General features: G+C 36.5%; 1 protein-coding gene across 1 annotated transcript; it reads right to left on the reverse strand.

Annotated features, from left to right (window-relative positions):
• Positions 1-963: 963 nt before the first annotated feature.
• LOC110806018 (cytokinin riboside 5'-monophosphate phosphoribohydrolase LOG7) lies at positions 964-6,705 on the reverse strand. The gene is made up of 7 exons (XM_022011654.2): positions 6,449-6,705; positions 5,167-5,264; positions 3,462-3,492; positions 2,882-2,981; positions 2,725-2,795; positions 1,863-2,006; positions 964-1,542 (listed from the first exon to the last, which is right to left on the reverse strand). The coding sequence occupies exons 1-7, from the start codon at positions 6,557-6,559 to the stop codon at positions 1,447-1,449; spliced, it is 651 nt and encodes a 216-aa protein (XP_021867346.1). The 5' UTR covers positions 6,560-6,705; the 3' UTR covers positions 964-1,446.
• Positions 6,706-11,338: the final 4,633 nt, after the last annotated feature.

Below are 11,338 nucleotides of genomic sequence, written 5' to 3' on the forward strand. Positions count from 1 at the left end.
CAGCTCGTCAACACTTATAGGTTGTAGCTAACCGTAACACAAGTCACCTTTTATTTGAGGAAACATTTAAGGTCACCTACTCGCCTAATACTCAACTAAATAATTTAGAGGCAAATTTGTCTTTCCTCCTTTCGATGTTTTAGTTTTTTACTTATTTGATATACGTACGTACACACATACATACAACTAGTTTAAAGTGTGTTATCATGTTAAATTATACTTGTACATGTTAAACAAGTTATTTGTCAATAATACTTGTACTAACAGTGCTAATATAGGAAAATTAACATTGGTTGATTGTCATGTCAAATTATTAAATGTCTGTACAATTCTATTTGCATACGAAAGTCGGAGTATAAGTAAGAAAAGAAGCGAGTGTTAAAATGGGTTTATCCCCAGATAATGAAAAAGTTAGTGGAAAGCTGATCTTGCAGAGTCTGAAGATTGGGGATAAACTCACCCTTAGGTAAGAAGGGTAAATGTGTAAACAACAATACCAAAAATATGAAAAAGCAAGCGTTTAGAAGATAAGGAACATACAAATATGGAAAATGGAAAGCCACAAGGATTGAGGAGCAGAAAATATAAATATGGAAAGCCATAAAGATTGAGGGAAAAGGAACATTCAATAAGGGAAATTTAGATAGATAAATAATTAAGTACCTTTAGTTCAACTTTAAATATACTCTGATCACTTAATTTAAATCATTTCATCACAACACTTGATAGTTTTTCCTAACGACTTGAAATAACAGCCTTCCAGTTCGTAAATAATAGGCCGTACTTGACAAGAGTAATTCCATTAATTTTGCAAATAATAACCTCTAAACTATTGATTGTTTTTGGTTGCATAAGGAAGCACAAAAGCAATTTGTGAGAGACTTGAAAGAGAATGGAAGCCAAATTAATTTTCATACAAATTCCTAGATTACTTAACTAGTTAAAATGGATAAGAGCCTGAGATACAATATAATTGAAGCTGAGATTGTCAAGAGTAATCCTAGACTTACAACAAAAGTTTGCCACAATTTTACATTTGATCAGTCTACAACATCACTTGATAGAAGCATTAAAGAGTGGCAAAATAGTTGGCTAATGCAAATTAAAATTTTGTACAGCCAGAAATGGACCGAGAAACAAAGATTATGGACTAATTTTCGTGGTTAATTCTTTGCTAAAACCATTAACTTTTGGGTCATGTATACAACCAACATAGGGCGGTCAATTTTTGTTGTTGTTTTGTTTTTGTCAAAGTACCAAAAAAAGCAAAGGCCATTTTCCTTCCTATACTAAACATTACCCCAATATATCAGCAATTTGAGCATCACATATCACTGTACTTTTGTGTGCTTAAGGCCCCCCCTCCTTCTTCCCAAAATTCCAAAAACCTGCATTTTCGCTTTCAACCAGCAGCAGCAGCAGCAGCAACAGCACACATGAGCACGGTTATGTCGTGACGGCCGATTCAGAGACATAAGTAGGCCTCTCCACTTCCTCCCATATCAACTTAGACGACAATTCATCGATCTCGGGGACATATTCCTGCTTCCCCAAACAACAATTGAATTAAATTATTATATTATGTGGAGTAATTAGCAAGACTGATTACTTCGATAATACATATGACTACTTAATTAATTAATTAATAGATTCTAGCTAGCCTAAGTGATAGAAATATTAAAGACAAAACCTTGATACATTCTTCCCTTGAATATAATATTGGATTGGATGTAAAACAGCATACTTTGGTGCATCCCCGATACCAGACAATTGCGAGTTTAACAGTACTAAATTATGTTTATTAAGTCAATAAATAAAAAGTGTATTACAATTGGTGTAATAATTGGATATTGATTAATTACCTCAAGCTTTCTAAACAATTCTTTTGCTGTTGGGGCTGACACAATGATCCCACGAGAAGTTGGAGAGATAAAGCCTTCATCAACGGCCTTATCGATAAAAGACAATAAGCAATTGTAGTACCCATCCACATTCAACAGCCCCACCTGTGTTTTTTAAAATAACAAACACAACTTCAATGAAAAGATATAGCCATGCTTTTCAATTATGCTTAAGATCAATCAATATTAATGTTTTTAATATGTCGTTAGAAATCGTAGAAGTTCTTCCATGACACGCAATTGAAAATTCTGATTCCAAAGGGAGATACCCTTAGGAAAGAAACCCTCTCAATAACTATGTAACAGCATAAAATCTTCTTGCATGTTTCCATGTGAACTCAACCAAGGACTCACATGCATTTTCAATCATCTTTCCTCATCAAAATCTCTTATTTGATTAAATCTTGTCCATTAAATTTGTTAATATTAAAAGCTTAGATAAATAATCAGTCTTATAGTAATAGTATAGTCGGCAGATGTCATGGAAAAGGAAGATGTTGACTACCATACTCTAGTACAAAAATTTCTAACGACAGTCCGCAACAAGCATTCATATAAAAAGAAGCTTGGTCAAAAAGGATGAAAGGAATCATTCTTTTAACGGAAAGCCAACCGTCTTAATCCGTTACATACCTGTTGGTTGTTTCAAACACTAGGGACATTTACACACACATATAAAGCTTGATTGGTAGTTGGTCTCGTCTTAAAGAGTTTTTAACCTTTTGGTGGTTCTACTCGCGAAAAGACAGGATGATTTACACAAGATGTCTTTTTAAATAGAAAGAACGTAACAATTGAGATAAAATATAGTTAGGATTCATACAGGTTTTCGGTGTATTCCAAGCTGAGCGTAAGTGATGACTTCCAGAAGTTCTTCAAGAGTGCCATATCCACCTGATTAGGAGGACATGTTAATTATCATTTGATTTGATTAATTCAAGCAATTAGATTAAAGCTTATAGCTTGTCGGCGTTTCATACCAGGTAATGCAATGAATGCATCAGCTTCTTTGGCCATTTCAGCCTTTCTCTGGTGCATGTTTGATACAGTCTTCACTTCCCCAACTGTTTCACCAGTTATCTGTCCAGTGATAATTTTACATTAACAAAATCACTAATCAATAATAATCTATTACTCCGTACCATTTAATCCAAGTTCTTTTGACAAAGATCAAATTGCATGTATCTTAAGTTCTTAACAACAAAACCATAACATAATCAAGTTCTATGACATACAGTAGTTTTTTTTTTAAGAGATTAGGTAATTAGTGGGTCCACTAATGCTCTATAAAAGATAATTAGCACTAAAGAGTTTATAATAATAAAAAGAAACTCAAGTGTATGAATGTTTTGACTAACAACATGGAGAAAAATACAAGCTGCTTTTTTGCTTTAGAACTAACTAGAGGAGAAGAAAGCAACGCATGTATAGAAAGCCAAAGATGTCGCCATTAATTTTCCGACGACGATGACAAGCCTATGTCAGCAGAACAACTTAAAGAATATCCCTCTAATTAAAAACACTAAGCTAACCACCCTGGAATGAGAATCAGATTTATACCTCTTTTGAAACAAGGCTCTTTGGAATGACCCTGCAAGTTAAAAACAAAAAGTAAGTTAACCGACTTGTTGGCACGTCAAACTTTTAAACAGACTCATTATGATCTAATTAGCTTTATTTGATGTTCAACAAAGACGTTCAACATTCAAATAGCATATATGTCAAAGCAATTGAGTGCATTTGATTGATCAACAGAAGAAGATAGTAAAGAATTATAGAATAGCTTAGACCAGAAAGTTAATAGCACAATTACTGTAAGGCACTTTACTTTAATAATTCATCTAATGGTTGGAATTGGATATGGCATATTTCTGAATAATTTTAAATGTCCAAGCATGGATAGTTGCTACTCTAGTGTACGTAATAGTATCACAAAAATTTAAATGTCCAAGCAAGGTAAGTTGGTCATGAATAACTTTAAGGTTTAGTTTAAGGTATTTATTTTACTAAAGGTCATGAAAGTAGAAAATACAACACGATGATAAATAATTGAATTTCAAGAGTTTTCATGTAAACACCCCTACATATATGTAAAAGTAGACTCCTCATTGATTAAAAGCTGAAAGTGATGGATTTATCAACCCTCAAAAGTACACTCCTCATTGATAGGTAAAGAATTGTGCAGAGGCATGTAGCCATGTAGGTTAGGTACTTTGTACAAAAATGTAAAGAAAATATACGAAAAGGCTACATATACCCCTTGGGTATACAATAGTGACATACTCTGGGCTGTGATTGGTTTAGATTTGTAAATTTCATGTGGGTTCCACATTTTAGATTTAAATTTTAATCTCATGTGGGGTTGCTTATGTGAAAACAACCAATAGGAGTCCAGGGTATATGTATCAGCTTTCCAAAATATACTAACTTATGAATCAAGTGTAGAGGAAGGCAGGGTGAGGTTTAAACAGTAGAAAATTCAAGAAAAATGGGAGGATGTCATAATATTCAAGGACAAAAGGAGGATAAAGAAAGAGAAGATAACAGAATGAAAAGTTAAACCTTATACCAAACCTTTTCATGTCAAGTATGTTCCTGTAAAATAGCCTGACATGGGTTAAACCCAACATGGATTCAACTTTCCAATCTCATCTGATCAAACTAAAAGGGTATAACCAACTTTTTCTACCAGACATTTTGTATACTTAAATTTCCTTTTTCATGTCTACTAGGTAAAACTGTAAAGTATACCATTCTTCACATATCTCAATAAGCTCAAATTCATGAGCTTTTTTTGGTAATACAAACTTTTCCCTCTTTAGAGATGTAAATCCCAAAATGATAAAACTCAATTTCAAGTTTTAAGGGTCATTGTCTATCCAAGTTAATTAAGTGGTCAGATAATATGAACGCGCTTAGCTCCAAGTAGTTAAGCGGTCAGATAATATAATAAACCATCACTTGATGAGGAGGCTTTATAAATTAAAATTGTTTTTGCATGGTCTTGGATGAAGAGAAGTTTAGTGACACACCCACTTCATAATTATGTAGGGGCAGGAAAAGCAATGATGTTGCTATACTTTGGAAAACTTACTCAGCATTTAATCTTTTGATTGGTTGACATATCCATTTACTCTACTATTTGCAACAGTAAACAACACATACACTACTCCTAGATAGTCTCCTACTACTACTATCACTACTACAAGTAACTTCTAGAGAGAGAGAGAAAGGAGAGAGAAAGAAGAGAGAGATTGAGACATACCCTAGAACATGGCGCCCACCATCATGAGCTGCCTGAGAAACAAGACCCATCAAACCCACGCTGCCACCTCCATACACCAAATCAATCCTTCTCTCCACCTTCAACACACAAATCCATAGGAAATTAAAATTTAATTAATTAATCAAGAATAAGAACAAATCAAATGTATTCACTGGACACGTGTCACAAACCAACACCCATTATAATTTCAACAAAATTCTATTTTATTTTAAAATAATCATGATTGTGAAGTTGTGAACCATATGCCTAATCTATAACAAGTCTATTGAATACTCCGTATAGTTTAATAAATTACAATTGAATAATGTATACTCCATGTTTGATTTCACGCCCATGAAATAAAAATAATAATGGATTTTATTTAATTTACATTTGTTGGTGGAAATTAATGGAAGTAATTGAAACCCCATATGTCACCACCCCACGCTTTTATGGGTCATGATATCCAACAAGCACGTTTGTTTCCCTTGAGAGCACCAAGGGAGAAAATCATAAAGCTTTCATCTTTTATTTATTTTATTTTTCTTTTACCTATTTTTAGTTTCGGGTTTTGCTAAATATAGCCCTAGAATGTTACGATAATGCATACCAAAATCACACGTCATTCATTAGGTCGATGAGATGTAATTAAGTGGTTTCTAATTCTACTTAGAGATAATATTTAAACATGAAATTAACTCTGTTTAATGAATGAATTGGAATTTAAAATCAAAAACACCAGAGAAAATGAAGAGGGGGAAGAAAATGGGGGGAAAGAGGGATCATGCAAGATGGCTGCACTACTGACAGACATATTACAGCTAGCAATTTTCTCTCTCATGCCACAATTAACCTTTCATCTCTCTCCATTTTCACCAAATTATTACAACAAATCGAAACAAAATTACTCAATTTTTTCAAAATTAGAAAAACTAAATAATTACTGCAAAATAAGAGGGTTTAAAGTGGGTAAACCAGAAAAGCTGTAATTTTTGTAATAAAATCATCTCAAAATGAAAACCTCATTAAAGTTTTCATAAAAAAGGCTGTCTTTTTCACTGTCATTTTCCCAGATTTTTGCGTAAATGTTGCAGTGAACAGAGCATTAAAAGAATAACCAGAAAAATTGTTCAACTGCATTGCAAATCGGAGTAACTTGGATGTGGATTTACGCAAAAACGATAGCCATAAAATTTTAAAAAATGCAATCTTTAAGATTTTAAATGCAATAATTTAGAAATATTACCAAAAAAACACAGGGGAATTTAGTAAAATAAATTACCAGTTGTTTGCCAAGCTCAACAGCAGCATCTTGGTAGCTTAATTTCTTGCCAGAACTGCTTCCACAAAACACACAAACCCGCTTGAATTTTGACGGCTTTGTCTCTTCCATTCTTGTTTTATAATTTGATTGTTTTCTCTCTCCTTAAAGAAATTAAATTATAAAAAAAATGGAATTCAGAGAGTTTTGGAGGAAAAAGGTGGGAGAGAGAAAAAGAGGGGAATATGAGAATGAGAACAAAAGTGGGGATATGTTTGCATATGCAATGTTCTCCTATAAATATAAACCCACTGGCCCATCTGGGTAACGCCTCTACCAAGTTACCATTTTTATATTCCACGTAATATTACACCATATTAAAACTATATTAAGTAAAATGTCTAAATGACGCCAGTAATAGTACAAATCACAAATTACAAAATGCAAATTACAAATGAGAAAGAGAAATTTGAACTCGTGACTTCTCATGCAAATTCAATCTTACACCATATCGTTGTATTTATCTACTGGGTCTCTATAAGATTGTCTCGTATTTAACCAAATATTAATAAAATGAATTTTGTTTCATGGGACAATAAAAAAAAACTTTTACAGTAATAAATCACTATTATGAAGTGTAACCCGATCATTGGAGATGCCAGGTGCCACGATAGACGCTTCACTTGTTTTATGCTCACAAGTGGAATTAGGAAAATGTGAAGTATCTAATGAACAATTAGGGGTCCTTAATTGTTTTTCTTAACAAGGACAATAAATTACAAATGGAGTGGGGATTTGAACCTGATAACTATTATAGGAAAACTCTCGACTTTAAACACTAGATAGGCCAAAACCTCATTGTCGTCTTTAATTGTTTATGTCAAATGATTGTGACAAAGCACACCAACGTTGAGTTAAATACATGGTGACATACGTACGAACAAGGTCTTGACCAAGGGTTAAAATTGAAGGCATATGTATAACAGGATGTAGGTTCGAATTTCCTTCCTTCATTTGTGTTTGGCTACCAATTGGGCCTGCTGCCCAAAATCCCACTTGGCTAAAACACAACATAAGCCCACACCCAATAAAGGCTACATGCCCTACTCAAGCGGCTTAAGGCCCATTTAGTAATAAATGTCGTAGTTGCATTCATTATACAAACACTATATATATGCCGCCAAAGCGCATATATCAAAGTACGCCCATTTATTGCCTTAACACTTACAATTCTGTAGAGAACTCTCTCTAGGTCCGAACCAAGTGCTTACTTAGGCATCGGAGGATTTTCCTCGTCCCCCGAGGCTAGTAACTTCGTCATTTTGCAGGTATATTTGGACTCTATACAACCAATCAAGAAATATCTTCCACATCAACAAAAGAGACTTCAAATCGAAGCCCATTGTTTCATACCCCGAACAATTTGGCGCCTTCTGTGTGGAAGATACTACAAAGCCTTGAAAAATCAACCATTTTGCTCACAAAATGGAAAATCTCAACAATTACGCAGATTCAGAGTCTGAATCTGAAAGTGTGTGCCACCTCTCAACCAAGAAGAACCACGCACACGCACACGATGGTCTCAAGACCTCCAATCCCTACGAGGGAAGAGCTAACCGCGACCATAACCATAATGCAAAACTTCCTCTTCAACGAAAAGGAACAAAATGCAAGAAGTGACCGTCGTACGCACCGAAGGACCAGATGCCAACTTAAACTGGAGTCACAACCAAGTAAAGATGGTCGTGGGTCGGGCTTCGGGTCGAGCCCACGAGCAGTGGGCCTAACCGGGCCGTCCTACCGTGTCGTACCGGGCCGAAAATTTCAAAACAAGGCCTAGGCCCGGCCCGAGCCCATGAGCTTTCGTGGAGAGCCGTGCCGGCCCGTCGTGCCTAAGGCTAATTTTAGTAAATTTAGCATGCTTTGTCGTGCCGGGTCGAGGTGTGCCGTGCCTTTTGGTGCTTTTTCCAAAAAATTAAGGCCCAGGCCCGGCTCACGGCCCACGACTTCGTGCCCTTGCCGGGCCGAGCTTTTTTCGTACCCACAACCATCTTTACAGCCAAGCGGTTAACCTTCAAGGTCTAACCGAACGCTTCAGCTGTTGACAGGAACCCACCTAACATTTTGGTGGATGGAAGACACCTGGAACACCCAGGAAATGGCTCAGGTTCAACCAGAATGGTTCAAGGAACCGACTCCTATGAGGGGGGTCGGAAAAGACTAGTATAGGGGATTTTCTTACTTCTTCCCTCGCGGATATATGTGTGGAAAACAATATTAAGTAAAATCGGACTAACTGTGGGCAATTAACCTCTTTTTACTAGTTTATGGAGTCGCCATTCAGTTTTACAAAACTGACAAAACCCGGTAATTGTGATACGTGAGTACAAGCTTGTGCGACCCACACTCAACGTATTTGACCACAACAGCCTTAGGTTCCCTTGTGATTCCTGGTGTGGGAATCGCTCAACATACATCAAACGGAGTAGAGATTGAGGGTTCGGAGGACATTTACTAATACGGGGAGTGCCACACATTAGCCCATGAAGCAACGCTTACTAGTTCATGAAGGAAATAAAGTCCTTGGTCCAAGCTAGTTTGCATTTAATGCTATGTCTAATAAATGCGGTTCAGTATTAATTAACAAGTTAATAATTCAGTGAGATCAAGTGATCTGAAATTCTGAATGCCTAGCTAGAGGCCGCTTCAGTTCAAGTGGAATTAGTGAAGTAATCCACAACTTACTCTTGACTGAACTCGTAGGGTCACACAAATAGTGCGTGAACGGATCAAGTATTTAAGTGAATATAATATTTATTAAGTACTCTATTTATGGTCATTCTGAAATGATGGATCTAGGTTGTAGTGGGAGCTAAAAAATCAATAGGCAAAAGGGAATATTTGCCGGAAAAGAAGATATTGCCGGAAACGAAAATATGGTTCATGACGGAAATATAAATATTATCCAAGTCGAAGATATTTCCGAAAACGGAAATATGGTTCGTATCGGGAAATATTATCGGAAATAGAAATATTGCCGGAAACGGAAATATTACTGGAATCGGAAAATATTGTCGGAATTGGAAATATTATCGGGAACGTAAATATTGTTCGAATCGGAGATAAACTCCGGAATCAGAAAACGAATCGGAAGCGAGACGAGCGACAAGCCGGCAAGTAAGCCGGCCCATCGCTCGACAAGCAAAGGCGCAAGGCCTAACGCCAACACCGAGCACGAGGTCCTGCGCCAGCGCTAGGCCAAGCGCCCAGTAATGGCAGCTGGCCTTTGTGCGATGGGCCGAAGCAAGAAAAGAAAGGCAATGGGCCGAGCTGCAGCGCGCGCGCCAGCCGTGGCCTGCAAGGCTACGTGGGCGGCGAGCGGGCTTGTGCGCCAAAGTTTTTGTGCGATTACTTAGGCGCCAAGTAACATGGGCCTTAAGAAATCAGTTTTCCTATTTCTACTAAGATTAGACATTTGAGATTAATCCTATAATTCTAATGCTACTAATTAACTAGAGTCCTAATAGGATTAGTTAATTAATTCCTAGTAGAATACTAATTCCTTATTTCCCACCCTATAAATATGTGATTCATGATCACAATTGACAAACCTATTCACAACACATTAAATTCTAGGGAGATTTTAATACTTGCCTATCACCGTTGTGAGTTTCCCGAGTGCACATAAAACCTTAGAGAATATTCTAGTTGGTTGAATCTAAGGCGGATCCGAACGTGCTGTGGACTATCTACGGAGGGACGATACTTTGAGTCTTGTACTTGTTCTTGTTCGGTTCGGGAGCAGCTACGGAAGGCACGCATCACATAGTATGTATCCTGAATTATGCTAATTGATCGACTATGTGGCAATTAATTTGGATTCCTGGCTTTATGGTGTTTCCGCATGAACTATATTGTTTATATTATTCATAACCCTGCATTGGTATCACGAGCCTCTAACTAATTCCATAATAAATTAATTTTATAAATTTGCGATGAATTAAAGGGGTGACTAATTTCGTGATTGTAATTAGTTGCAAATTCGTGCGATTATTTGATTATATGTTCGCAGGATTTTCGGCAGTTTTGTCAATAATGGTCGAAATCTTATGTTTTTATAGTGAATTTCGCATGTAAACGACGTTTTAAAATTTTGACAAAAATCATAGATTTGATATCGAACCCAAATTTTCAAAATTCGAAGCCTAACTATGAATTTTGGGAGGTTTTAGTTTTTCGAATGCAAATGTTTATGATGTTAAATTAAATATTTGCGAATCTTGAATTTATAATTGACCTACTGTATATGTTTAACAATTTAAGGTCTAAATTTGGTTATTATGCAACCTAATTTGTAATTATAATTAATTTGTTGAATTTCAAGCTCATTCTCAACGCACTCAAGAAGAGAGTTGAAGACGAAAAAAGCAAGTGGCTAGAAGAGCTACCATGAACACTCTGGTCCCTTCGGACCACCGAGAAAGAGGCCACAGGGCAGACACCCTTTCCATTTAGTGTACGGGCCCGAGGCTATCATCCCCATAGATATCGGCACGGAGAGCTTAAGAATCCAAGCATACAAAAAATATGATGGAATTCACAGAAAAAGCAACGATCAACTTCTGTTCGAGTCTCTAGATCTGGTGGATGAAGCTCGGAATGACGCCATAACTCTGAATGTAGCCTACCAGCAAAGGGTTAGCAAGCAGTACAACCGAAGGGTCAATGCAAGACCCCTGAAGGTAGGAGACTTAGTGCGCAGAAACGCTGCATCGGCTCAAAAGGGCCAGATCCATTGAAAGCTCTCTGCAACTTGGGAAGGACCATACTTCATTCATGCTGAAAAGATACTTGGCACTTACATGCTCAGGATACTAGATGGGCAAGTCTTGAAGAACCATTGGAATGCCG

Source organism: Spinacia oleracea, chromosome 5, assembly GCF_020520425.1.
Source record: "Spinacia oleracea cultivar Varoflay chromosome 5, BTI_SOV_V1, whole genome shotgun sequence".
In the NCBI taxonomy this organism is placed as follows: domain Eukaryota; kingdom Viridiplantae; phylum Streptophyta; class Magnoliopsida; order Caryophyllales; family Amaranthaceae; genus Spinacia; species Spinacia oleracea.